The following is a 27,828-nucleotide window of genomic DNA, read 5'->3' on the forward strand; positions in this document are numbered from 1 at the left end:
TAAGCCCCAAGCCAACCTCAGATGCAGCAACTTCAGTTAAAATGTGGAGAAGGACAGGTGCGCATCGACCCTAGGAATCGGGGTATGTAACGCACCCAAGGACCCCGAGCTCCGTAATCCTCACGGCTGCTGTCCACCTGACCCCTCGAAATGCTCGCCACGCATTTATTTTGAACAAGTTCTGAACAGGTGTTTCCGCTGCGCCGCCAAGGGCTTAGCCGAGAGCCTCGCCGCGTCCGGTGTGCTCAGCTGGGATCACAGGGCTGTTGCTGAGGGAGCCTGTCGGCTCAGCTGTGCGATGCTGACGGCCGGGACTTGCCAATTCCCCCGCTGGTCAGCGCTGGACACAGAGCAGATGTTGGGGATTACAGGGGAGGATTCGGGGAGGCCGTGGGCCCGGTGTCTGCGGAAGTAATTCATTGTGGGGACGTGGACAGGCCCTGCTGAACCTGCAGTGAGAAGTTCTAGGAAAAAGCCTCCGTGGGCCTGCGGATCCGGACTCCAAACAAATGTTCTCATGGTGTCCTTGAATTGAAAGAAAAATCGTAACTCATCATCTTCAAGTCCATATGAAGCGAGAAGGGAAGAAACCCTAGTCCCACAGATGTTCATTTAAACTCTAATCTGTGAATTAGTTAGTGGGACCGTGACATGGAAGCATCAGAGTCGCTTCCTCTAATTGATTCCGTGTGAGTCACTGGGAAACAGCTGGCAGAGCCCTGGAAGGTTGGCCATCCCTCCCTCACCCAGCTTCCAGGAACGTTCCTCTAAGGCTGGCCTTGATTTACCCCAGTGTAACACAGAGCCGTCCCTCCCTGCCCGTTTCTTGCCATCCTGAAGTTCCTTTGTCCCGCTGCTCCACCAGCGGTATTTTTATTATTGTCTAAACCCTCAGCACGCTTCCCAAGACACTGTGAGTTAGAGGTCCAAAGCGCACAGTGCTGTAGGTGACAGTTTTAGTATCTGCCAGTAGACCACCTGTGAACCTCAGCGCTTCCTGAGCGCTGCTCTGTGGAAAGCTAACCAGAAGGCAGTTACCTGGAGTGCTCCCAGGTGATGCCGTGGGTTTAATGAACTTCAGTTTGAGCTTTCTCATACAATTCAATTGCATTGGTCAGTACATTTCAATGTGTTATTGGTTTAAAACAATAAAGTTATTTAAACAGCCACAAAGAAAGGGATGCTCTGATTAGAATCATCTCAACCAGTGAGGGTCATCGAAGAAAAATTTAGAAATAAGGCAAAGTGTTTAAATAGGGATTCTAAGAGGAACAGAACTCAGGAAACATGTTTTTTTTTCAGATTTTTCTCTTCCATTGGTTTCATTGCCAACTTGTTTATAGCCTGTTAAGGATTTCAGTAGAAGGAATTACAGGCAAAGGTGTACGTTCAGCTATTCCCGCCGTAGAGTTGGTCTGAATTTTTTGTTTTTGCTTTCTCGGGGGCTACATATAAATGTTTGTGCTAGGGAGAAAGCAGGTTGTTAATATGGAGAACAAAGGAATGACGATGGCTTACTAATAAATGTTTTTAAAGAAACAAAGAGATAAAAGAAACACAAAATTATATATCATTGGCATTAAATGCCATGGTGAGTAAATAAGTAAAACTATGAGGAAAAACAAAGTGGATCCTTGAAATAATAATTGTATTATTCAAAATCTCAAATGCATTAGTAGACTTCGTTCATGCCGTCAGCTAGGAATTTCCTTTTTTAACGGAGACTCAAAGTAACCTCATTGGCTTTGTTTTTGAAATAATGGGAAAGAAGGCTAATTATCGTATTCGTTTCTCCTCTGAGAACATCTTCATTTCTCCAAAAGTAATAGAAATATAAGAAGACAGTTCTAAAAAAGCACAAGAAATCCCTCAGAGCCTTCAACAATATTGAGGGGAACAAAGACATAAGAAAAGAAGGTCTAAAATGCCATATGATATCACTTATATGTGGAATCTAAAATACAACACAAATGAACTTATCTATGAAACAGAAACAGACTCACAGACACAGAGAACAGACTTATGGTTGCTGAGGGGGAGGGGAGGGAAGGAGTGGGAGGTTGGGATTAGCAGATGCAAACTATTATCTATAGAATGGATAAACAACAAGGTCCTACTGTAGAGCACAGGGAACTGTATTCAATATCCTGTGATAAACCATGATAGAAAAGAATATGAAAAAGAATATATATATATATATATGTATAACTGAAAAATAAAGTAAAATCTTTGTGCTGAACTCTTAAAAAAAAAAAAGAAGGTCTAGATGATTTTATGAAGAGCAAATGATATCAGATGGTATTTACATGATAACCCAATTCTAACATGGGAGGATGCTGAAATGTAGTAGGCTCTCTATAGAAGAATCAGTCAAAAGCGTTCATGTGCCATTGTATCTAAGAATTTTTAAACTTGGGAAGCTGTATGGAAAAGAGGAATTGAAATATATGGGAAAGGGAAATGTAGCTGATATGTTTCTATTAGAGCGTGATGAAAAAAATTGGATCAGTTTTATGTAAATTTTCAACAGTGACCTGGTAAAGAAAGTCAAAAGTACATTAATTAAATTTACAGAGTCAAAAAAGGTGAGGACCCAGGAGGTTCGATGTAAAAAATACAGATGGACTGAGGGAGATGAGAGGAAATGGACAGACTTTTAAAACAGGATATTCAGCTTGGAAATATGCATGCGAGTACGATGGGGAATCCTAGCCGAAGACAGATAGCTGGTTTAAAGGAAAAGTTAATAAAATGTTGAGTCTGAAAAACTATACAGACCAAAACCAGGAAATTACACAGGTACGGATCCCGCAGTAAATGTAAATTAGCCCCATCGCACATAGGTAGTATTTCATATTCCGGGTTGTGATGTTAACTTTCACGCCTGAACATGCGTGCACGTGTGTCTTTCGTCTGAATTACGGTTGTAATTACAGGAACAAAGGTGCAGCCAGGATGCGCAGTGGGTCCCCTGCTCCTTTCCCGAGTCACCCAGGAGCCTGGGAGCCCAAGGAAAGAGCGAGAAGGAGAGAAAATTTTGTTCCAAGTCAGTTGTTCACCGGAAGAGCTGGGATCATGGTTCCTTGACGATTGTGAAGCGGCCTTGTGTGTCCCGGGGTCGTGGAAGGCCGTCCACAGCACCTCTGAGTTAACATTGGCCCTTGAATTTCCACAGCCACACGTTCCATGTCATCCCCTCTCTGCGGCCCCCGCGGGACCACTCTCCACCCTCCCCTCCTGACTTCTTACCTTTCTAGGCTCTTTCTCCTCCTGTCCCACCCGCACTGCCGTCTCAGGTCCTGGACAAGCCCCATCCGGCCCTCCTCCCTCCCCCATTTCCTCATGGTATGGCTGCACGCCCGTCCTCAGCACCCTCCCCCTCGTCATCCCTAAAATCTCCTCACCTTCAGAACACAGCTGCATCCTGGACTCCCTCCCCCTGAGATTTCACCAAGTCCCGGCTCCTTTTCCTTCTCCCCACCTCCTAGTATAGGAATCACCCGGACGCTGATCTCAAGCCTTTCCTCACCCGCTATTCCCTTTCTTTGTGATCTCATTTACCTCCACAGGTTCACCCGTCACTGTGCACAAATGACCCCCGAATAAATAGGGCTAGCCCACCTGTCTTGTGAGAAGGTGTGGGCCCCGGGGTCAGACGGCTGGGTTTGTTACCAAGTCCAAGCTCGTGCTGCTCTCCGCACACAGGCCAATAAGTCAAGAGACAGGGTGTTGGGACAAGGAATAGTGACTTTCTCCAGAAAGCCAGCAGGCTAAGAAGATGCTGGACTCACGTCCCAAAGAACCATCTTCCCTGAGTTAGAATTCAGGCTGCTTTTGTACTAAAAGGGGAGGGAGTAAAGTCCTGGTTCGGCCTCCGGAGGGGATGTGTTAATTTCTTCCTTCCTGAGGTCATTCGCACGTGGGCCTGGTCAGGATGTTTCCTGGGAGCTAAACAAAGGTGTTTTGGCTTAATGCTCATTACCTGGGGGTGGTGGGGGGGCAGGGGTCCCAGAGACGGGCCGTTATGTGTAATTTAAGCTTCTAGGCAACATCCCTTTGGTGATGAACTTGTAATAGAATACAAAGGTTCTTCCCCATTTCAGGTTCAAACCCTAGACCCTTCTTGCCTGACTGACCTCATCTGTAAGCTGGGAGTGACCATATAGCACCCACCTCACAGGGTTGCGGGGAGGAGGGAGCCAGCTCATTGGGGAAAAGGGCTGAGCACACGGCAGGCACAGGTATCTGTGGCCCTTTCCTTGTTGTCATGGCCGAGCTCATCCGTCGCCCCAGGGTGGTCATCATTGTGAGCTGCAGGCTCTCTCCACAACCAGAACTTTCTGAAAGTTGGCCTCGTTCGGCCTCAGAACCTGTGCTTCCACCTTCCCCTTCCTTGCTGGCTCCTGCTTCTGCACTGGGTTCCGTGCCCCCTGCCCATTGCCCTCTGACCAATCAAGGCTCACCTTTGTCCCCCTGGCTATTTTAGAGACCCCCCCCTTTTGGTGGAATTTTTCAACATGGCGACAGACTTCACACGTAGAGACAAAGGATGTGGAATTATATCCCCAGCCTAGTCCAGTGTTGACATGCTCCTTGCTTCATATCTTTTCGAAAAGAAAAAAAAAAAAGAAATGTTAGCCAAGCTGCTGAGTGCCCTTAGTAGCCCTCCCAGTCTCATCCTCCTTGAGCTAGAAATACTCTCATTACTTTCATGTTACTATTTTCATGCATGTATTATGTATGTATAAACCTGTAGAAAGTATAAACAACAGGCAATGTTGATTTTTGCAGGGTTTTGAAACTTTATATAGGTCGTATCATACACACCCTCCCCCTCGACACTGGATTGCTTTGGTTTTTTTCGGAACTGGGTTTTGAAGTTTATCTAGAGTGATGTAAGTGTAGCTGGCTGATTTTAATGCTGTTTTTGGTTAGATAAATATGCCAAAATGTATTTCTTCTCCTATTGATAAACATTTAGGGTTTTGACTTCTGGTGGAGGTCAGTCACCAGAAATGCTGCAGCGACCGTTCCTGCACATGTCTGCTTGTGGACACGTGTGAGTCTCCCCAGAGCATACGTGTAACCGGGATTGGAACGTGCACTGGAAATCTCTCAATCTGTGGCTTTTCTTTAAACATTGTTTCTGGTGTCCCTTAGAGCAAAAGTTTTCCCTTTTAATGAGAACTCCTCTCTTTTCCTGCGATGTTTCTGCTGTTTTGTATCAAATTTTCTAAAAGCTAGTCAGGGTCAGAAAGATACTCTCCCACCTTCTCTTCTACGGGTGTTAAGGTTTTGCTTTTCACCTGTCCTGTCAATGCCGGCCAGGATGCTTTGAAGACTAAGATGTTGGTTTTGCTTCATAGGTACCAACCTTAATAAGACTTGGCCTACCGAGGAATAGTGAGGACCTCAAGACCCACTCAGACCCACAGGCTGTCCCGATTCTGAGCCGTCGGTTAACGGACGTGCGCTGTGTTGTCTGTTCACTGGGCCCCAAGACGTGGGAGTCTGTGCTTCACTGAGTAATGAGGCACACCTGCTCGCTGAGTCAGCACGTGGCATCGTGCTCTGGAACAAGGACATTACCATGAAAGAGCCCGGTTTTTAAATTCGTCATTTAAAAATGTTACATTTTAAGCAGAATAGAAGAAGACAAGGGTCAGAAGTGTTGCAGCAGAGTTAATTTATGTTTGGAAAAGTCAGAGTAGGACTTCTGGGATAAAAATGGAAGCTGGATTATATACATCTAAAGGCTTGTAATTTATTAAAATAAAAGTTATTGAAACACTGGCAAATATAGTAAAAAGAAAAAAAATACTAGTGAATTATGAGTAGACATTAAAGCCACTGTCTGTTAAGAACATGGATCTCAGACCACAGGACAGGCCCTGGCTCTAGACTCAGAGAGACCTGGGTTCACATCCTGACTCAGCCCCTTACCAGGTGACCTTGAATTGGCCACGTAACCCCTGAGCCTTCATTGCCTCATCTGTAAAATGGGAACAGTTAGTGTCTCTCTTGCAGGGGTTTTTGTGGGGCTTAGAAATCATGTACGCGGGAACGCCCAGGAAGAGAGGTTTAATAGAAGAGAGGAGAAGCAGAAACCAAGACCCACCTCTTACTTGTGCCTGAGGCCAGCGGTGTCGCTTAATTCAAGTAGGAAATGCGAGGGGAGGGGTTGGAAGAGGGGAGGGTTGGTTTTCGGCTACTAATACACATGTCTGTTATTTGGGAAACCCTCGTGGGGACTTTGGAGCTGTTGCAGGGTGTGCTAGTGGATTCTTACGTGCATGCAGCAGCGTATCCCTGGAGACGAAGAAAAGGTACCTTAACAACACGCCCTGCGTTCTGTGAGCGGGTGGAGATGAAGCCTTGAAGGGCTGTGCGGTCTCCATCTGTAGGTCGGTCTCTCCAAGGGACCGTGAGGCTGGGACCTAACGAGGGCTCCAAACCACTGGAGGAGGGAATGCAGATGGACTGTTGCCGTGAAGTTTCTAGTTTCCTGAAAGAATCGATCCATTTTAAAAGTAGAAGCATACACCTTAATTGCTCAGTTTGGTCCTTGGGATGGGTCGTTGGCCATCCTCATCTGGTTATCATAAATTCTTTATGAAGTCAAGTCTTTCCTCCCCAAGAACATTTTTTTTCTGTTTAAAAAAAAAAAATGCAATCTGAACTTTGGTTCGAGGAGCCTTAAAAAGTAACGGCAAGAGTGAGAGAGAGAGAGAGAGAGATGCAGGAGGAATCCCTGGGGGGCCGCGGGCTGCTGCTCAATTTCAGTTGCAGTTGTCAGAGTTAAAGAAAACAGTGGAGAAAATGTCTCATCGAGGGGTCCCCGGACTGCTCTGCTCCGGAAAGGCAGCTGAGGGATGGAGCGCAGCCAGCTGGCTGGGGCTCAGATGCCGGGTGCCATGCGCCAGCCCCTGAGCTCACTCACTGCTTCGGAGTCATTTTACAGGCGGAGCTGTTTCCAGAGCATCACAGGGCCCTGTACAGATGTTTGGGGGTTGGGGGAGCCAGGTAGACTTCAAGGAAGGAAGAAGCGTGTGTTTATTTTGGAAGGTTTGGTCCAGGGCTCCTGGGTGTTTGGGGAGATTGATTGTCTGTGAGCACAGCTAACAGGGTGCTGGGTACCACAGCCCCGCAAGGGAAGTGCTTCTGCTGTCCTGATCTTAACGGCGGGCGGGGGGGGAGACTGAGGAACGCAGAGGGCAGTGGCCCCGTGCAAGTGTCACAGTCTAAAGCTGAGAGGCACAGTTCCGTCCCAGGTCCGTCTGAACCCAAAGTCCTCGCTCTGCTCTACCTGCTCAGATGCTGAAAATCCCCCAGAGCATCAAGAGTTAGTAGCCCGAGGGCTTCCCTGGTGGCGCAGTGGTTGAGAGTCCGCCTGCCGATGCAGGGGACGCGGGTTCGTGCCCCGGCCCGGGAAGATCCCACGTGCCGCGGAGCGGCTGGGCCCGTGAGCCATGGCCGCTGAGCCTGCGCGTCCGGAGCCTGTGCTCCGCAGCGGGAGAGGCCACAGCAGTGAGAGGCCCGCGTACCGCAAAACAAAAAACAAAAAAAAAAGAGTTAGTAGCCCGAGGCCGCTGCCTGGGGGGCAGGAACTCTGCTCCCCAGCACGTGCTCACTGTGACTTAGGGGGAGGAGGAGAAGCACAGCGGCCCTGTCCCCACGGAGGATCCTTCTTGTCCATGCTGTATCCGTTCTGAAAGTAGACTGAGAAGCACCCCAAGAGATCCAGTGGGTGCATTTGGCACCTAAGTGGCTAACAGTCATTGCTAGCTAGAGGTGTGTTAACTGAGGATGCCCTTCTTCCAGTGGGGCTGTTAGCACATCAAAAGGGTACTTTTAAAACCTCACTCAGTAGTACAGGTGAGAGGGGAGGGGGGAGTAATTAAGTGTCATGTGTCACCTAGCCCAGCTCCGTAAACACTTTTTTATTATTATTCTGAGAGAACAAGAGCAATCTGACTGAATTTCGATACCAAAAGCTGTGGCCTTAGCAAAGATCTCAGCACCTCAAAGCTCAGTCAGTCTGTGAAAATCGGGATGATAGAAACCTCTCTGGAGACATACCTTTAAAATGAGTTATGTCTTGCCGCGGAGCGGCTGGGCCCGTGAGCCACGGCCGCTGAGCCTGCGCATCCGGAGCCTGTGCTCCGCAACGGGAGAGGCCACAACAGTGAGAGGCCCGCGTACCGCAAAAAAAAAAAAAAAAAAAAAAAAAAAAAATTAGTTATGTCCATTACGTGTTTTAAAACAGCTCCGAGTTTTAAAAACCAGTGACAAAACAACAATGCTTCCAAATTTCCATGGAACCTTTGTCAACTGGGGAGACGGCTCCCTATTTTCAGCAGGGCAGTTCAAAGGTCATTTTCCTATTTTCCGTCAGCAATGAGAATTCTTATGGAGTTTCATAAACTATTTTAAATAGTACACATTGTTGGAACATGTTAGTTTTATTTTTTTCTCGAAAAAATATTTTCCAGCTTTATTGAGATAGAATTGACATATCATATTGTATGTTTAGGGTGTACAACATGTTGATTTGATCCACTTATATCTTGGAAAATGATTGTCACCATAGCATTAGCTAACACCTCCATCCCATCACAGTAACTATCATTTCTATAAAATCGTATTCTTAAATGACTGTATTCTTTGCAAAATACACCAGACGATGATCTAGGATGTAGCCCACAAGTGTATCTTAAACAAGGCCGCCTCCTGTCGCTGGGTCAGCCAAGGATGGATTAGAGGGGGAAGGTGGGACTTGCAGAAAGAAAGGACCTGGATAATCCAACTCCTTCCTGTGGTTCGCTTGGGCCACTGGCGTGGGGCGGGGAGGGCGATGAGTTAAATTTTTTGTATTGTAAGTAATACGTTTTCTGTATGAGAAATGGGAACTAGAGCTAGCCAAAGAGATATGAAAAGAAAACTGCAACACACTCCCTCGATAGACCGTTTTGTGCCTTTTTCCTGACATGCAAGCACACAGGGGGCACACGGGTTGGTGGTCTGCACAGTCTCAGTGGATCAAGGTCTGGACCACTGAACTGCATTTGAGGCCCCGGAATGTGTGTGGTTTTTTTTTAAGGTGAGGAAATTCCAAAACAGAACTTACGAAAACTATTATATGTATTGATGTATAGTGACATATATACAGTGCTTAACACTTAAAGATGCAGCGTAACTTTTGGGTGGGCAGCATCAGGAGATCACACCTCAGGTTTAATTCTGAGACTTGGGCCAATCCTGCGTCCTTTCCCACCCCTACCCTTGTTGCCGGGGGAGGTCCCCTTCAGACGCTCAGAACCCATCCGTTTTATTAGCAATATCGCATCACACCTCTCTATGTCAGCATTATAATTCTGCATCCCTTTAATTGCTACACAGAAGTCCACTGGGTGTAGGAGGCACAGTATAGTTAGTAAGCCCTCTTCTGGGACACTTATTTCTTACTTCCTCTGACGGTACGGCACTACGTGAATACTCTTGTACTTGCTTCTTTACTCAAGTTCTTACCTGTGTCCGTAGGATGCATTCTGAGATGGGTAATAGACGGGGCAAAACGTACTCACGTATTTTTAAGGTGTTAAATTGCTCTTCCAGAAAGCTGGCAGTCTTGTTTTTAGAAAAGGGAAGCAAGGGCTCCAGGGCCAGGGTCGGTGTTCAACTTTACCCCAGATCTCACTGCTTCTCCGTTTTGTTGTCATAAAGTTCCGACACCACAGACAGGGCTACACGCTGGGGTTCAGCGGCAAGACTGACGTGGTTAGGTGTGGGCTGGAGCAGAACACATCGATTGCGGTAGAATCCAGTGGTGAGCACTTAGAAAAGAGAAACCAGTGAATGTGAAGGCTTCTGTCACACTTAACTTCGGTCCCTGTCCGAGTAGTTGGCCACTGCTACCAGCTCCACCCTCTGGCCTCGCTCACTCAAAACAAAGTTTAAGGACTCTGCCTTCCCGGCCCCGATTCTGTTGAGAGCAAAATCAACTCTCCCCCTCCCCCTTCCTCCCTCCCCTCCCCCTCCCTCCCCTCCCCCCTTGCCTCCTTCCCTCCCCCTGCCTTGGCCCTGAGACCTCTTTTCAGGTCCTCACCTAACTGACAGCTGCCCCCGTAACTCTTCCTTAAGACCCTCTCCCGCTTCCTCCCGAATTCTCTGTGACCCTGCATCCTGGGAACTGGGAGTCTCATCATCGGAGGCTGTGTCTCCCCCTGTCATCGCCTTCCCTCTGTCCCTGTAGCTGTTGAAATCCTGCTTCTCTTCCCATCACATCCCACACTCTGTCGCTAAGAAGTCTTCCCAGGCTTCTAGCCTTCCTCTCACCGCCAGAGCATATGAGCATGACACATCCATTCCACGTGTGATGTAGGAGACACCACCCCATTTTAAGTTCCTTGAAGACAAGGACCATAACCTGTTCACCTTCCTCCTCTGGGTGCTGAGAACCGCTCTGCCCTGCACCCAGGTGTGGTTACATCAGTGAAGGAGAGCAGTGAAGCACCAGGAACTGATGGATACGTGGGTGGTTGCAAGGCGCCTATGGAGTGAAGTTTATTTCTGTGGGGTCTGGCGGCTCCAGCATTTCTCCAGAGGAGGGGTTTAGGACAGCATATTCTGACCAGAGTGGGGGTTCGAAGCGCTTTAGAAAAGGAGACAACACTCGTCAAAATATCAGGATGGAGACAAGAGCTGATGAACATCGCGGCAAGGCGCTCACCCTGCCGGTCCCCTTCCCGTTTTTCCTGGGTGTATATTTCAGCTTTCACTAGTTTAATACGTTCTATTGCTTTTGTGTGATGGGGCGTGTTACACTGATTAGATTATCTCTCTCTCTCTTTTTTTGAAAGAGCATTAATGCACATGTCACTTCTGTTTCTTGCAGGCAGCCATGGTCCTGAGCTCTGCGCACTTCTGGCTGGGATTATTTCTGGTTCCTACCGCGTGTCTGATGGAAGATGTGGTGTGGAAAGCGTAAGTGAAAGATGAAGTGGTACCCCAGGTCTTGTCCGATGCCCTCCAGTTAGTCCTCAGTGGACCCCAGCGTAGGGTATTAGATGCTGTGGGACTTCTGAAGAAACAGGTCTCCTGCCACCTGCCAGAAACGGATATAAAGGATTTGGGGTTGTGTCTTTTTTTTTTTTTCTTTTAACCTGTGCTTCACCTTAATATGAGAATAGAGTCAAAAAGGAGTCAGGCTGTGTGAAGGTCAAGAGAGATGTTGCTTGTACACGACTATAGGGGAGAATTTCTAAGTTTAGAAATTCCATCAGGTTTAAGGAACATAACTCAAAATTCATTTCTCCTTCTATCTAAAAATCAGTGCTCTGTGATCACAGATAGAACCTGGCTTTAAACCCCATGCTTCAAGGGAAATTGTATGTTTATGGAAGTCATTTCAAATCACCAAATACTGGAATCAAGTGTTCTTCATTTCTCCAAATAATTCCCAGTAGGAATCCTTCAAATATCATTCTTCTGAAGTGTCAGTTTACAAGTCTATGAGAAGATTAATCACAAGGATGAAATTATAACATAGGTTCGATAGAAAATAATTCATGCTCGATTTTTGTTTATACGTTTCAAAATATATTATCTCCTAAGTATCTTATGTACAATGTAAAAAAAAAAAAAAGCTACTGAGTTCCAAGATAATGTAAATTGTATTTCATCTGCGAGGAAAAGCTGGAATACTCCAAAATGAGGTCATATCGATTTTTATTTGGGGTAGGCCTGATGATACCTCCTACAGTTGCCAACTTCCCTGAAAATTGCAAGTCCTGGATTCGCTTTACTTTGGGCAAAGCATAATTATTTGGGGCCCCTGAAGTAGAGAATTGAGACTTCATTCCAAACCTTCCAGGAAAAGACATCAGATTTCATTTCTCTCTCTCCCTTCCTCCCATACTCAGTGAGAATTGTTCTTGCCTGACAGTTAAGGATGTTTTTGGAAAAAATCTTCATCTTGGCATTATCTTGACAACCGATGATACCTAATGCGGAGAGGGAAGGGGACAGAGAGAATTTTATAGCACATATTTTAGGTGTTTTTTTTTTTTCTTCTCCACTAAGTTTGACAACTGTTAGTGAACATTAAATAACTCTAATTTCTTAAATGCCTTGATTTACCACTGCTTCCATGGTATCTGCTAAAACCGTGTTCTTGAAGTAGCAGGATCAGAATCCTTGGAAATGAAGTTATAATGCCCAGGAAAGATGTTTTCTTAATCTCATAAATGAACTGGAAGAAAATGTTAGTTCTAGGATTTGCTCTCGTCACATAGCCCAGTTGCGGCACAGTATAGTTACCTTTGCCAAATTTCTTCAATTTTGCAAGATCATCAAGTTAGTTTCAGGTAAATAGAACGTGGTGTTGGTTACGTCAGATCACTTTTCAATGTACAGGGGTTGAGAACAGTGATTTGATTAGAAATCAATCTCAGCCTATTTTAATTCAACTGTTAAATTAATGTCATGAAAAACATTTTTGGTTGAGATCGAGATAATTGCCAAGGGAGATGCCGGCAGAAGTATCTTTCTGCCATTTCAGAGTGTGTCTCTGCCTCTTCCTCTGCTTTCTGGATCTTTTCCAATACATTCCAAGTAGACGTTCCCAGTCGCCATGAAGCAAATTATCTATTCCCTCCAACAGGAGTTGTTTTTGGTTTTTCCTGGCACTGTAAAATTAGTGCTGTTTACATTTTAGCAAGGATACATCAAATGACACGGTTTCCAGCTCCGCCATCTGGAAAGAGTAAAAGTCATTTCCTTTCCAAGGAGCTCGCCAGCCAGGTAGGAGCAGGGTATATTGTCTCATCGCACCTGCAGTGTCTGCCCAAAGTATATGCCCAATTTATAACATACAGTTAACGTCTACACTATACTTAGCCCTCTCCTCAAAAACAGGAATTGGGCCCGTTTCTTTGGACATGTTCCCTCTGATCACGGGACCCATGTTTTCCTTCCTGTCATACTCCCAGCCTGAAATATTTCTTGTTGAGTCAAGGAAAATCAGAGGCTTCTCCCAAGAAGGAAAGCGTACTATGAGTTGCTTACCTCTGATGAGACCACGCTGCTCGACTGTCATCTCTCCTTCTTCAGCTTTATAAAATGTGTCCCATTTTTCCTTCTGTCACACCGAACACAAATATTCATCCTGGTTTTCCAGAAAATCGCCCATTATTTGGTGCAAATTTTGGAATGTTTCTTGACACGCGATGTGCTAGGCCGCACCTTGGACTTGAGAGAAGAGTTTGAGTTACGTGGTGGGGAGTCGGGGAGTAGCTGGACAATGTGGCTGTGGTGAGTCAGCTTGAGGCAGCATCCGGAACCTTCTGTAGATTTGCGATGGTTCTTTCGTCTTACCTTGGACCGATCTTTTTTTTTTTTTAAGTATTTATTTATTCAGTTGCTCCGGGTCTTAGATGCAGCACGCGGGGTCTTCATCGCCACGTGCAGTATCTTTAGTTGCAGCATGCGGGGTCTGGTTCCCCGACCAGGGATCAGAACCCGGGTCCCCTGCGTTTGGAGCGCAGAGTCTTAACCACTGGACCGCCAGGGAAGTCCACCTTGAACCAGTCTTAAGGCTTTTTGGTTTTGTTTTGAATTTTGATGGCTAACTCTATTTTGAAAGAGCTTTTAAATTCCAGCCCAAGGCAGGCCTGCCCTTTCACATATATTTCTGTATGCTCTGGTTTGCTCTGTCTTCCTGCATTTTCCCTTTTCTTTGTCCAGTCTCTCTCCCATTTCAGGACCTGCATTGTTAACAGTAAAGAAAAAAAAAACAGCATGAGGTAACTCGGTCATTTTTTCCATGAAGTCTATCGAGTTTCTGATGAAGATCCATTATTAGTCTATCTTAAGTCAGATTTGGACACCGTATAATACCTCCTCTGTTATCCTGTTAACCAGAATTTTCATGAGGGACCAAACTAACACATCTTTTATTAAAATAACTGATTGATTGTATGTGATACCTGGCTAATGAATATTTTTATTACACGCATGAAGTTTAAATTGCCCAGAACTATTTTAATATCCTTTAGCTTACGTGCTTCCAAAATGTTTACCTATGACAGCATTTTTAGGTAAGCTGCCATGTACTTACGCTCATTGAGGAGAAATTCATTTATGTTGCTTTATAAAAATAATACGAAGCTCAAGGCCACGGAACTTAGGAACCCATCTCCTCTTGTCTAGCTGTATCTCTGGTACCTTACCAGTCAGCACACGATGCATTCAGCAAGTCCAGAATGACTTCATTTCCTTATTATAATCCCAGATAGGCAGTTCAATGGAAATAAAAGGTAATAAGAAATTCCTGTGTACAAGGGGGGGCCTTGATTTTTTTTTAATACTTTCTAACTGGACTGATTTCTTTGAAGCACATTGCATTTATATTTTCATCCCCACATAGAATTTACCATTTCCTTCTAACTTGCTTTCCTTCCGTAAGAAAAGAAAGAAAGAGTCCAGGAAAAAAGTTTCAGAAACAAGAAGATGAAGAGTGCAAGATTCTAAGCCGACTTATTTATTTCAAAAATCCCCAATAACCTGGAGATATTCCTGTTCTATCTGAAGGCTCGCTGTGGGTCACCACACTCCCTTACAGGGGCTAAGTGCCCCTACCTGAGCCTTCCGTGATCACCTGGCCTCCTGACGTGGGGTTGGGTGAGCAGTCCTGGACCCCTGGGAACCAGCTGTCCACAGGTAATGGGAGAGATCCAGTTTCCATGCCAGTGGCTAACGCTTAGAGCCTGGCCTTTGAAACCTATAAGTATTAGATTTTAGTCCATTCATACGCAGACTTTGACAGGGGAGGTCTTAGAATCATTTCTTTAAGTAAGGCCTTATTGGGTAAAGGTTCTTGAGAAAATGGTTTTATTCCATTTTATTTTTAAAAAATTAATTTATTATTTATTTTTGGCTGCGTTGGGTCTTCGTTGCTGCGTGTGGCTTTCTCTAGTTGCGGCGAGTGGGGGCTGCTCTAAGTTGCAGTGCGCGGGCTTCTCACTGCGGTGGCCTCTCTTGTTGTGGAGCACAGGCTGTAGGCGCATGGGCTTCCGTAGTTGTGGTGCACGGGCTCAGTTGCTCCGCGGCATGTGGGATCTTCCCGGACCAGGGCTCGAACCCGTGTCCCCCGCACTGGCAGGCGGATTCTTAACCTCTGCGCCACCAGGGAAGCCCGAGAAAATGGTTTTAAATTGCTAGCGTCACCTGTATGTACAGCAGTGCCTCATGCAGAAGGACTAGCTGTGTTCTCACACTGGTTAAGCTCCCAGGCTGGCTCACGGGAACTAGCCTAGTGGAAATATTGATACTATAAAATTGGATGGTATCCATCTTGGATATGGGTGCATTTTCATCCACTGGGAACGGGAACAACGCCCAGGAGTATCAAGATACTGAAATTATTTCCCTCTCAGGCAGTTTTGTGAATGAGTGGAAACCGGCAGCTCCAGCACAGTGGGTCAGGCTCTCTTTGCTCTTGGCCCAGGCTGGACATTTCCAGTGTGCTCTGCGCCCTGTGGTCCAGGCTTCCTGTTCCAAGCTTACTTCTTTGTGTCACCCTTCCCCCTAGCCCCCAGCCCAGAGGAGAACACTGGGGGCTGGTCTAGGGGTTAATGAACCCTGCTTGCTCTGTGGGCAGGAGGGTGCAGAGCAAGGGAGGATGATGGAGTGAGGACAGTCCTGAAACAGTAAGCGAGAAAGCTCATTCTCTAGGACGAACCCGACATGCTCCACGGGACCCACGTATCTGGCGTGAACCCGTGGAGTGGGGCTGGCTGTTTACGCAGCTGGCTTTTATCCACACAGCCCCAGAAACCCGTGGGTTCAAAGGTAAAGTTTGGGCCCAGCGTATTCATTCATATTGAACGGTATCAACTGTCACATTCTTTTTGACTGTCTCCTTTCCAGCAAAAAGTTAAACGTTTTCTCATTTCTTGTTTCAATGAAAATTCCGCCATCTCCGCTTTGAACTGCAGTATTTTACACCCCGGAGTCTCAGGACATTGCTTGGTGTGGTTAAGGAATTATGTGTGAAAACCTGTGTGGTTCATTTCTCTTGTTTCCTCCGGGGAAATTAATGACGGACCCGTATACAGAGGCTCAGCCCCGATTCTCCCTCGGAGATGAACTTGGGGTGTCAGCAGATGACCGGGCGCTGTCTTCACAGACTTCCTTTCCTTGAAGGTGGAGGGCAGACGGCAGTACGTGTTTCCGTGGAACAGCTCACGTCTCCAGAGTGTTCCATCTCACAGTCCCACGTCCTTGAAGATGCGCTCAGTTTTGTTCTGATTCTGTCTCTGAGTCCGGCTACTCGGTGGGCTCCTCACATGCATTTGTACGGAAACTAACAAGCTTTTCAGAAGAAGGAACGCTGCCCTGGGCTGCTCCGTTAGGGCCCTCTTGCTTTTTATAGCTTTTCTTTTCCCATTTCTAACCTGTGTCTCCTTAAATGCCCTTTCTTCCCCTGTATAGTTTCCAACCAGCTGCTCTCTGTTTAAGCTCAATTTTAGGAAGACCTTTGCAATCGGACACTTATTGGAACATTGTTAAGGTATTTCTTAGTTTAATCAGGAAAGGGTGCAGGTAACTCTTCCTGCAGGTCAGGAAGCGGGGCCCGTCTGCAGTTTACACGGCTGGAAAGGCCAGACCGTTTTGTTACCCCATCCCTTGTTTCACGCTGCCGAGGCCTGCAGACGTGGGCCCTGATGGTAAGTCTCTGCAAGGGAAGAAAGGAGATCTGTGTCCAGATATGTGTGTTGACCCAAATTTCAGGTCAAGGGTTTGGCACGATGACCGTGAACTCTGGCATCATAATTCCCAGTCCTGCTGCAACAGTGGCTCTTTTCACCCTAAAAGGAGAGAGAAGACTGTTCCCCCGCCCCTGCCCGCCCCCCCCACCCAGGCTCCTGATCTCACCGTCAGGGCACAGCCCGAGGGACCCACATGCATCCACTAGGGTGAGGATTAAAGCATCTTCTGGGTTTTTTGGTCCTCCGGTGAAAAGCTTTAGAGGTTGACCCCCGACTCTCCAGGTACCCCGGGCTTCTGTCTGGACGCAGGGGGCCTCAGCCAGCTCTGCAGTGACAGGCGATGCTCTTTAGGGGGGCAGCTTCTGACCCTCATGGCCTGAGTCTGTTCTGCAAGGACTTGGGGTGCTTCCCAGGTTGCGGAGGCGGAGGCCTTGCCATGCACGGGGACAGTGAATGTTCCATGGTGTCCCCAGGCCTGGGCCCGGGTCAGCGGGCACGAGATGTGGCCCACGAAGGGAGCAGCTCATCTTCAAGGCTGTGTAAAGCTCACGTGTCATGTCCTTCTTGTCTCTTCCTTGTGACACAGGGCCAAGCACACCTGCAAGAAAACACTTCTGGAGGAGGTGCAGGAGCTGGAAAGGAAGTCCAGAGTGATGGGAAGAGCGATGCTCCGGGACAGTAACGGAAAGAGGTGGGCAGCCCCGGGCCGATGCCCTGAGGATCCCCTCTCCTTTTTCCCGCCTTTCGTTCCCGGGTTTCCTTCCCGCTTCTTGGTGTGCAGCGTGAGATGGGCTGCGTGAGGTGTAGATCTCGCCCTCTCAGGGGCAACGTGAAATCTGACTTTTGGGTCCCTGGGTCTGCCCCTGGGTGAGATGGGGGTTTATGTGGGGCCTGGACATGGGAAAACAACCCATGCATGGAAAATAGAAAGAGTAGCGTTGTGATCTTCAGGGGAAGTTCTGTGTTGGCAGTATTAGCAGAGTGTTTAAAAACCAGACCTTTTGATACCAGGCCCAATTCTGACACTAAAGTGTATCTGCCCTGAAGGTTTGCTGGCTGAAGAATGCGTGTTACTCGTGTAGATTTGGTTACAGTTCATTTCGGGTATACCCGGGGTTTGTTTTGTTTTTAATGAATTTTTTTTTTGCTGCTGGGGCTGAGAAAGCATCACGTGACCTACTGGCTGGTCCAGGGACGCAAGGGCTCCCGACCCCCCTTCTTTCTCATAGAGCCTCAGCTTCCTCCCCCCACACCTAACTGCTGGGCCTGTGAGTAGGTTTTGTTTAATCGCATATGTTAAAATGTTATCAGATTGCATTTGGTTAAAATTTACCGAAGAAAATTGACCTGGGCCCAAGGAGAATTTGCAGGGTAGTAAGGAGACTTTTGCTGCCTTAGGGACATGAATGTCTGGGAAATTATGAGCACGGCTCTCCTCTCCGTGCTTAGAAGGAACCCTGTAGCCAACTACTCGAGAAACAAAAGTCTAGAGGTTGAATACTTCTGTTGTATTTATGTTCTGTTTTGTTTCTGTTCTGTTGTACATCTTTCAAAGCAGTGAAAACAAAGCATTTTGTTTGTTCTATTTTGCTTTTAGGAAAGACAATCCAAACATTTTGAGAAGTATTTGGAATATTATCTCAAATGACTAGATATTTTAGGAAAGGGGTTGAAGAGTATGGAGTTGAAGTTGTGGTTTCTGTGTGTGCTTATGACTTAATTTTATTGAGTCCATTAGTATACACTGTATGGCAGCTGTGCTTGTTGTTGTGAGTAGTTATCTATCAACGGGACAGAGTCACCGCCTGAAGCTTGAAGTCAGGACTGGGGCGGGCGGGGCCGGGCTTTAAGGGGGTCTGTGTGTGACTGTTACACGGGCCACACAGGCTAAGGGTGAGCAGGGCTCTTCTCCCCATTAGACATCGGGAAGCCTTTCTCGATGACAGGATGGGCTTTGAGGACGGGCAGATGGTAACGGACAGAAAGGATGAGGGCGTGTTTGCGGCAGACGCCTGGGCAGAGGCTTGAGTCGGACGTGTGCAGGGAAGGACCGCGTGCGTCCACAGAGCTCAGAGCCCGCGTTTGAATTTTGGTCCTGATGACCCACACGGCCTTGGGTGAGAGATTTCCTATAACGAGACTGTCCTCATCTGTTCTAGAAGAAGGTGAATGGCCGGCTGGTGGGGGGCATGTTGTGTTAGGGTTTTAATGGAACAAGGCGTGTGACGGCACGTTGACCCGTGAGACCAGCACAACGTCGGGGGCCGGGCTTCAGTCTGGCAGAAGGGTCGTGATGTTGAAGGGTGTCGTGGGCTGTCAGCCTTGAGAGAGCTTGCGGTTGATTTAAAAAAATGTAATTTTAGGGCTTCCCTGGTGGCGCAGTGGTTGGGAGTCCGCCTGCCGATGCAGGGGACGCGGGTTCGTGCCCCGGTCCGGGAAGATCCCACATGCCGCGGAGCGGCTGGGCCCGTGAGCCATGGCCGCTGAGCCTGCGCGTCCGGAGCCTGTTCTCCGCAACGGGAGAGGCCGCAACAGTGAGAGGCCCGCATACAGCAAAAAAAAAAAAAAAAAAAAAATGTAATTTTAAAAAAATATTTATTTTTTTATTGAGGTGTCGTTGATTTACAATGTGTGTTAGTTTCAGGTGCACAGCAGAGCGATTCAGTTATACCTACGTGTGTATATATATATACACACACGTTCTTTTGCAGATTCAAAAAGAATGTAATGTCTAAATGCCCTTATCCTGTTCAAAATTCCCTTTTACATGTTCAGATGGATCAGAAGACAGCTAGAGTTTAGACGTGGTCTCCCGCCTTCTACGTTCTGGGATCTCTTCCGTGGGCGCTCTGTACACTCGCGACGGTGGTAGTCGATGGGAGTGTCTGTGAGCGGCTGGGTGCAGGAGGTCCTCGAGGGGTCACGGCCTCCCTTCTCTCTGTCCCAGGATCTGGCCTCACTTTTGTGCTCCTAGGAAGATAGTTCAGGGGCCTCAGGCCTCCCACCATCCTCAGTGCCACCTCCCCGCACGTCTGCCTTCTCCCTCCTGATGTCCCCCAGGTCTCCTGGGTGGTCCATGTGCAGCCTGGGGAGGCAGCTGCTCTCTTTGGGAGAAGACTCTGCCCTCACAATTGTTCCTTCATCACCTGCTTGGGCTCCGGAGCTGCTGCGGGCTGGGGGAGGGGTGGCCAGCGCAGGAGCGCGGGCAGAGATTTCCGCAGCGCTGTCCTTCCTTCCGGAGATTCAGGGACTGACTCCCTCTTTGAGAGACCCTGAGTGTTCTGTCTCTTCTCTCAGCTCCCGTGCCCGAGTGCCCACCCCGGCAGATGTTTGGGTTCATCCGTGCATCCCCCCACTGTCAGTCTGGCACGTAGGGGAAGCTCTGTAAATATCCGTTGACTGAGCGGAAAACGCCAAAGTCCAGTGAAGAGAGGAAGGTGAACCTGCAGCATCCGTGCACCTGGTGCCCCGGGGCATTTGCTCCTGTTGAAAGCGGCCACAGAGGGATACAGGCCATCGCTTGGCCTCTAGTGACAGGGCCCTTCATCTCGTGGCTTGAGAGTAGAGCTCACGTGGAAGCACAGATGGGGAGGTGGTCCTATCTGTGCAGAGATGCACAGGCCTGGAGCTGGTCCCCCCAACTCCCACTGCCCCAGTACCCAGGCATCCTGCCTCCCTGACCATCGCTGTTCCTCAGCTCAGCTCTGACGCCCTTCCCGAGGGCCCCTCGAGGACAGCCTGCCAAGTCTTAAAACCCCGATCCAGGTGGCTGGCAAATAGTCCGGCGTTTTCCTCAGGAACGTACTCACAAGAAATAGAACCAAAATCTTTATGCATGAACCCTAAAACCCCCTTGTGCCCAATGACCATTTTGAAATGGTAGCTGGAGATGCTTAAGTGTCCCTATGTGCCCTTCATTCATTCAGTAAAATACTTGAACATTTTAGTGATCTTATCTAAGCCCCCAAACTTTTTCACGATTTTGATAACCCTTAAAATCTCACAAACCGGCTTCTGCCCTTTCTCATGAGTAAATCGGCTTCCAGTAACCTGTGTCATTTGGGCATAAATCAGCCTGTTCTCATGACTTAGAGAAAACGAGCTGATAATGAGAAGGGGAATTAGAGATCTAGAAAATATCATCAAGTAAGAAGTACCAAGGGAATGAACAAAAATGGGTTTTTTTGATTTTTAGTTTGGTTTTTCCGGGTGGAGTGTTCCACTTTTCTCGCTGTGGAGTGTGTGTAGCTTAGAGATGCTAGAAACTTAGTGATATTTAGATCGTTGAGAATACCTTTCCCCAAACCATCTTCCCATTGATCTTTCCCAAGAGACAACCCTACTGTTCCGTCTGTGGAGCAGTCTGTCACGCACACCATCACTTTGTACCATCTGAAAAATGAGGAGGTAAGCGGAAGAATTCCTTGTTTCAATATTTGGTAATATTTTTTCCCTCTTTACTGCTTTTGTTTCTTTTTTTTAATTGAAGCACAGTTGATTTACAGCGTCGTGTTAATTTCTGCTGTACAGCAAAGTGACTCAGTTATACATACACATCCATTCTTTTTTATATTTTCCATTAAGGTCTCTCTCAGGATACTGAATATAGTTCCCTGTGCTATACAGTAGGACCTTGTTGTTCATCCCTCTTTATGCCCAACGTGTAACTCATTCTTTTTTTTTCTTTTCCTGCTGGAAGAAAATCTACCGATGCTCACTTACTTTAAAAACATAATTCAAACAAATGGCTAAAATACCATGTAAGATGACAAACTAATTGTTTCCCCTTAAACTTTTTTTCTTCCTTGGTGTGTGGTAGGGGGTGTCCTGGTCTTTTAGGTGTTTCATGAAAGCAAGAAAAAAGGTTGAATGTATTTGATGAAAACACCTAGTTTCCCAGTTATGCTTAGTCTGGATAAACAGCAAGGAGACCCTTGTCTTGTTCTAGACCTTCTTTCTGCTCATCATCGTTGGTGGGAGGGGAGGGGGGTGGGCCCTGCGCTGATTTTCTCCAGTTTCAAGGTCAAGAGTTCTGGTTGCTGCGCCTGCCTTGGGCCAGCAAGGCAGTGGGATTCCCTTTCGCTTAAGTGCTTTCCCCGAGTACAGCTTATGCTGAGCCCTGGGCAAAGGAAGCCGTGCGGCTGGTCCTCCCCGGGCCGTGAGCCATCACTGCATCCCCCGTGTGGTTTTTTGTCCTTTGTGAACATTGAAGCACAGGCTCCCTGCCCCCCGGCCTGAGCCGGCACTCACGGGGAGATCTAGACGGCCACCCACCTCTCGGGAATTCCAGAGGAACCTGATCCGCTCCTCCGTCTGGGCCACGGCCCGTGTCCACCCAGCTTCCATTCCATCAAGGCTACTCCGCACAGCCAGGGTGCTGTCCTCACTGACGATCCGGGCCTCCTCATGGAGTGTTATCTGCCAACAACCAGAGTCAGAGCCTGAAACACATCAGCAAGATTTTCAGACAAAGGAAAGCTTGTCCACTCCCCCCGACCAGGCCGTACTCTCCCAGGCTCTTTTGAAACCAATTACATTAAAAAGAAAACACAGGGCTTCCCTGGTGGCTCAGTGGTTAAGAATCCGCCTGCCAATGCAGGGGACACAGGTTCGAGCCCTTGTCCGGGAAGATGTCACATGCCGTGGAGCAACTAAGCCCATGCACCACAACTACTGAGCCCACGAGCCACAACTACTGAGCCTGCGTGCCACAATCATTGGGGCCCGCGCGCCTTGAGCCCGTGCTCCGCAACAAGAGAAGCCACCGCAATGAGGAGCCCGCGCACCACAATGAAGAGTAGCCCCTGCTCGCCACAACTAGAGAAGAGCCTGCACGCAGCAACGAAGACCCACCACAGCCAAAAGTAAATAATTAAAAATAAATTAAAGAAAAAAAGAAAACACAAAAACTTCCCAATACATTTTGAGTGTGTACTCAACTAAAAAATATCCATTATGCTTTGGTCTTGGGGGCTTCCCTGGTGGCGCAGCGGTTGAGAGTCCGCCTGCCGATGCAGGGGACGCGGGTTCGTGCCCCGGTCCGGGAGGATCCCACATGCCGCGGAAAGGCTGGGCCCGAGAGCCGTGGCCGCTGAGCCTGCGCCTCCGGAGCCTGTGCTCCGCAACGGGAGAGGCCACGACAGTGAGAGGCCCACGTACCGCAAAAAAAAAAAAAAAAAAAAAAAAAAAAATCCATTACGCTTTGGTCTTTAAACAGAAATCCTTTGATGTTTAAAATAGTGTTGGTATCATCATATCTCCAAGTCAAAATTGGTACAACTGCTGAGTCAAAGATGAGTATAAGCAAGGCTCAAAACAGGAGATACATTTCTCCAATATAAGCCTTATGTCATTTCAGGAAGAATACTTTTTTTCTCAAAGTATAGGGTGTGAGCTCTGTCTTCCTTTTGTTTCCCTCCCACCCCTTCTCCCACTTTTTTCCTCTAAAATACCTATTAGTCATTTTATTAGCTAAAAGTTTAGGAAACTATGGCATCAGTTTAGCGAACCTCTCCAGGCCAGGTGGCAAATGTCTGCCTCCAACACCTGCTTAAGATTTATTTCACTTCCAGCTGCATTTTTTCCATCGATGTGTCATGAAGCTGAGGCCAGAGCAGAGACTGTAGAGACAGACCTGAATTGAGCTCCAAGCCCTGCCACTCACTGAGCTGTGTGACCTTGGCTGAGTTACTAACGTCTCTGAACTTTAGTTGTCTTATCCTCAATTTGATTTGAGGTTTAAATGAAATAATACATATTAAATCTGTAGCATATGTAGGCTTTCCGAAAGCGTTAACACCCCTATGTCTCTAACTTAGAAGCAGAATCAATTCAGTTTCGCTGGCCCTTTGAACACACATGGTTTTCCCAGAGGACTTGGACAAAGGAGTCAGATCCCTGTCCTGGAGGGACCCAGACCTGAGGACAAATGCTTCCCCTCCAGACACACTGACACTGCCCCCTCGTTTCTGACTTCTCCCACTATCCTGACATCTGCCTGGGCTTCCCTTAGTACATTCATTTTTCAAGTTTTCTAAATTATTCAAATATTCAACATACATGAGAGCAGAGAGACTAGGACGACGAATTGCTGTGTACTCACTGCCCGGGTTCAACACTTACCAAGATTTTGCCACGGTTCCTTCATCTAGCCCCTTTTTGCCCTATTTTGGGGGGGGGGGTGGGCCATGCTCGTAGCTTGCAGGATGACCTGAGCTCCCCGACCAGCGATTGAACCCGGGCCCCCTGCCATGGCAGCTCAGAGCCCTAGTTAGCCACTGGACCACTGGGGAATTCCTCACCCCTATTTTTTCTTTGCAAATCCCAGACGTGACAGCATTTCACCCTTACATACTTCAACATGTAGCTCTAAATATCTTACATTATAACGTGTCTATAACTAATACGTCTTACCCTTGCTTGTGTTGTGACATAGAAACACTGTAACTCCAGGGCCTGTTATCACATCTAATAATTAACCATCGTTCCTCTGTATCGACTGATACTCAGTCCCTAAAGGGACCTTCTGGATCATCTCAGCCCTGTCTTTTTAGGGTTTCATTAGATTTGTTTTAGGATCTAGGCGAGGTCCACACGTAGTGTTCTGGGCTGTGTTTCTAAGTCTTTTAATCTCTGGAAGTGCCCCCTTGCTTGTTTTTAATGCCATGGGCTTAACAGAATTAGATTTTTCTCATCATCACCGTGGGCAGCGAATGACAGTCTCCTCCTGTGCAGAGGGGGGAGCTTGGCCTTTGGGAGGTGGACTCACCTGCCCAGGTGACCCAACTAAACAGGGGCTGGACCCCATCTCTGAAGTCCAGGCCTCTTTCCAAGAAGCCAGGATACTGACAATCACCCAGGTGTTTCCATTAACAATCTGACCTACATGAGAGTCCCCGGAAAGCGGCGGAGCCCTGGAGGCCAGGAGGGGTGCCCGCCCGGGGGCGGGAGCCCCATCAGAGGCCGCAGACCGGGGCCTGCCGTTGGCCAGCCTGATGGGGTCTTGAGCAGAACTCTGCAGGAGCCAGGGAGTCGTGGTGCTGGTGGCTTTAGGGCCCTAAATGTAGAAAGAACATGGAACAGACTTGTTGAGAAAGTGATTTCCAGCCAGCATCACCTTACTGGGGACCAGCGTATCTATAAAAAAACCTGAGTGTGTTTAATCCCGCGTGGGGAAGAACCTTGGGCAAGGCCTAAGTCCGGCAAATATTTTAGTTTAGAGACCAAGGAGCCTCCTCAGGAAAACCACCACCTGGGGAGTCAGCAACACTCCCAGGCGAGACCAGGGAAATCTCAGGACAGGTGAGGAAATGCATTCGTGGGACAAAGAGAGTGAAATGACAGGAGGGCTGGTGGGGTTACCCAAGTGAGGATTTCTGGGGACTGTCTGCATCCTGGGCACAGGAAGGAAAGGATGAGGGAATAAACTCTTAAGGAGGCGAGAGGCCTAATCAGCATTTGATTAATGAACACCTAAGCTGCCGCGTCGACTAAAAATAATCGGCTGTTATTTTACAGATGTTCTATCCTGAGGGCCTTTTTGTGGTTGTTACGGCCTGGTGTTTAATAATTAAAACAACTTTTCTGAATACCATGTGTCGTTCGTTTTGAAACAAGAAAAGGATTTCTCATCCACCTTTGAGTGGTGTGTTAGCTGTTCTAGAATCTGCCCAGAGCCCGGCCACTGCCCACGGCTTGATGAACGATGACAGCCTCTTTACAGGATGCCTGGAGAGGGCCGGGAAGGAACTCTGTTTCCTTGCAGTGTAGGGAGGTGACAGGTTCAGCGTTGGTCAGTGGTTTGCTGGCAACAGTCCTCATCCTATTTCTCGGATGACTTGAATACATTTATTTTTTGGATTATGACTTAAGTTAGCTCAGTGTCAACTTTCTCTGCCAAAAGTTGGCAGATAAAGTCATTTTTACATGAAGTTAATGTCAGTAAGTAACTAGCGCTGATGGCTCACTGCGTCCCTTTTAAACTAACATGAAATATTTTAATCCTTTTTTTTGAAAGTTGATTTTATTTAAGGTATTTGATCAACAATAGAAACAATCAGAGGTGGACTTGAAGTTTTTGTTTTTGTTGTATAGGTCATATAATTTGAATGGTGGTGTTTTACATTCCAAGCAGGGATTAGTTCTTTGGGAAATTCTTAGAAGGTCTTGGCTAATTGCTTTTCTTTCATCATCGGTGAGTTGTTTGTCCCCCCTGTCTTCGCTACAGCTGGGAGGGGAGCAAAACATCCCAGCTGGCTGAAAATGGGTGACCAGGAACACCTGCTTTGAAACTGAGTCACAATGAGATAACTTCCAGGACGAACCAGATCCTCTGGCCTGTTTCATTCCTCAGTTCTTGGGGAGGCCGAGGAAAGAAGTGTAGACTTTGCAACACCCTGAAAGTACGGGTACAGAGTGCTTTTTGTAGTGCGTGCACGACAGTTACTGAATCCCCTGGTCGTACTGGACTGTCGGAGGGAAGGAGAAGTCGAGACGTGCTGCTGCACATTTTGCATTCACGGTCGATGTCTGCTTCTGCCCCGACACTTACTCTGAACACATCGCCTGGGTCCCAGGTGTGATCGGTGGTGTCAGGTGAGGTGGCCCCCATCTCTGTAGCTGGCTGGCACTTGGAAGGCCAGTCTAGGCCCATGTGGTCACAGGTGAATATGACATCATTGGCCTCGTGGTTGAGAAGAACTTGGAGAACATGTAAAAGTTACAGCTAGGAGATGGTCACCGTAGCGGGCATCACTGCATTTAGCGATAGATTTATTTGTGTCTCATGATAGTAAATTCTTCCCTGGGCCAGGACACAGGACACAGGAATGACTGCTAACCATGTGGCCTCGGTTTTCAGCCACTCAGGGAGCCCAGCAAAGCCTTCCTAACAAGGCAGTGGAAAAAGGGATGTTCAGGGTTTATTCTCTCTCTAGTAACTAGGATCGGTTCAGGGCGAGGTCGGTGGTGGTAACTGGGAGTTCACACTTGCAACTGAGTCACCACGTTGGCTTCATAGCGAATAGAACCAGTGATGTCTTAATCGGGGCCGCGTCGGAAGCGAGGGCGGGCCAGGCCAGGGCGCAGCTCGGAGCAAGAGAGACAGTTTCCCACTGTGCCGGGTCTCACGTGGTCCCGTGAAGGTAACAGACGCAACACGTGAATGAACAGGAGAAAATGAGGAAAGTGAGGCAGAGCTCTGTCCTGGGGCATGACTGGCCGGGCTGGAGTGGGCAGGAAAGCCTCCCAGGATGACACTTACCGAGACCCAAATAAAAACAGTACACACGGCCACCCAGATGGAGATCTGGGGAAGGAGCCCTGCTGGCTGCAGAGAGGTCTGGTGGGAAGGCCAAGGGGCCCCGCCTGGTCTGGCCCGTGCCTCCGAGGTGCGGGCAGAGTCTTCTAGGCGGCGGCAGGGCCCACGTCACTCGGTCCCTCGGGGGTCTGTGAGCCAGCCCAGGGGACTAGGGTTTCAGCCGCCAGAGCCATGGGAAGGGTATAAGCAAGGGGAACGCAGGACCCGGTTTTCTTGAACACGTGATTACCGTGATGTTTTAAAGCCATGGAATCCCATACCGAAATTAAAAAGTTAAGTATATCTTCTTTGGAGAAATGTCTCTAGGTCTTCTGCCCATTTTTGGATTGGGTTGTTTGTTTTTTTGATACTGAGCTGCATGAGCTGCTTGTAAATCTTGGAGATTAATCCTTTGTCAGTTGCTTCATTTGCAAATATTTTCTCCCATTCTGAGGGTTGTCTTTTCGTCTTGTTTATGGTTTCCTTTGCTGTGCAAAAGCTTTTCAGTTTCATTAGGTCCCATTTGTTTATTTTTGTTTTTATTTCCATTTCTCTAGGAGGTGGGTCAAAAAGGGTCTTGCTGTGATTTATGTCACAGAGTGTTCTGCCTGTGTTTTCCTCTTAAGAGTTTGATAGTGTCTGGCCTTACATTTAGGTCTTTAATCCATTTTGAGTTTATAGATTGCCAACAAACACATGAAAGAATGCTCAACATCATTAATCATTAGAGAAATGCAAATCAAAACTACAATGAGATATCAT

At 47.6% G+C, this 27,828-nt stretch overlaps 1 protein-coding gene across 1 annotated transcript in view; it reads left to right on the top strand.

Annotated features, from left to right (window-relative positions):
• ATP8A2 (ATPase phospholipid transporting 8A2) overlaps positions 1–27,828 on the top strand; it is a 439,475-nt gene that overhangs the window by 374,697 nt on the left and 36,950 nt on the right. The window contains exons 33-34 of the mRNA XM_060128800.1: positions 10,899–10,983; positions 17,356–17,460. Of these exons, the coding sequence (XP_059984783.1) occupies positions 10,899–10,983; positions 17,356–17,460 (190 nt within the window). The remainder of the gene's footprint in view (positions 1–10,898; positions 10,984–17,355; positions 17,461–27,828) is intronic.

This window comes from Lagenorhynchus albirostris, chromosome 18 (genome assembly GCF_949774975.1).
Source record: "Lagenorhynchus albirostris chromosome 18, mLagAlb1.1, whole genome shotgun sequence".
Classification (NCBI taxonomy): Eukaryota; Metazoa; Chordata; class Mammalia; order Artiodactyla; family Delphinidae; genus Lagenorhynchus; species Lagenorhynchus albirostris.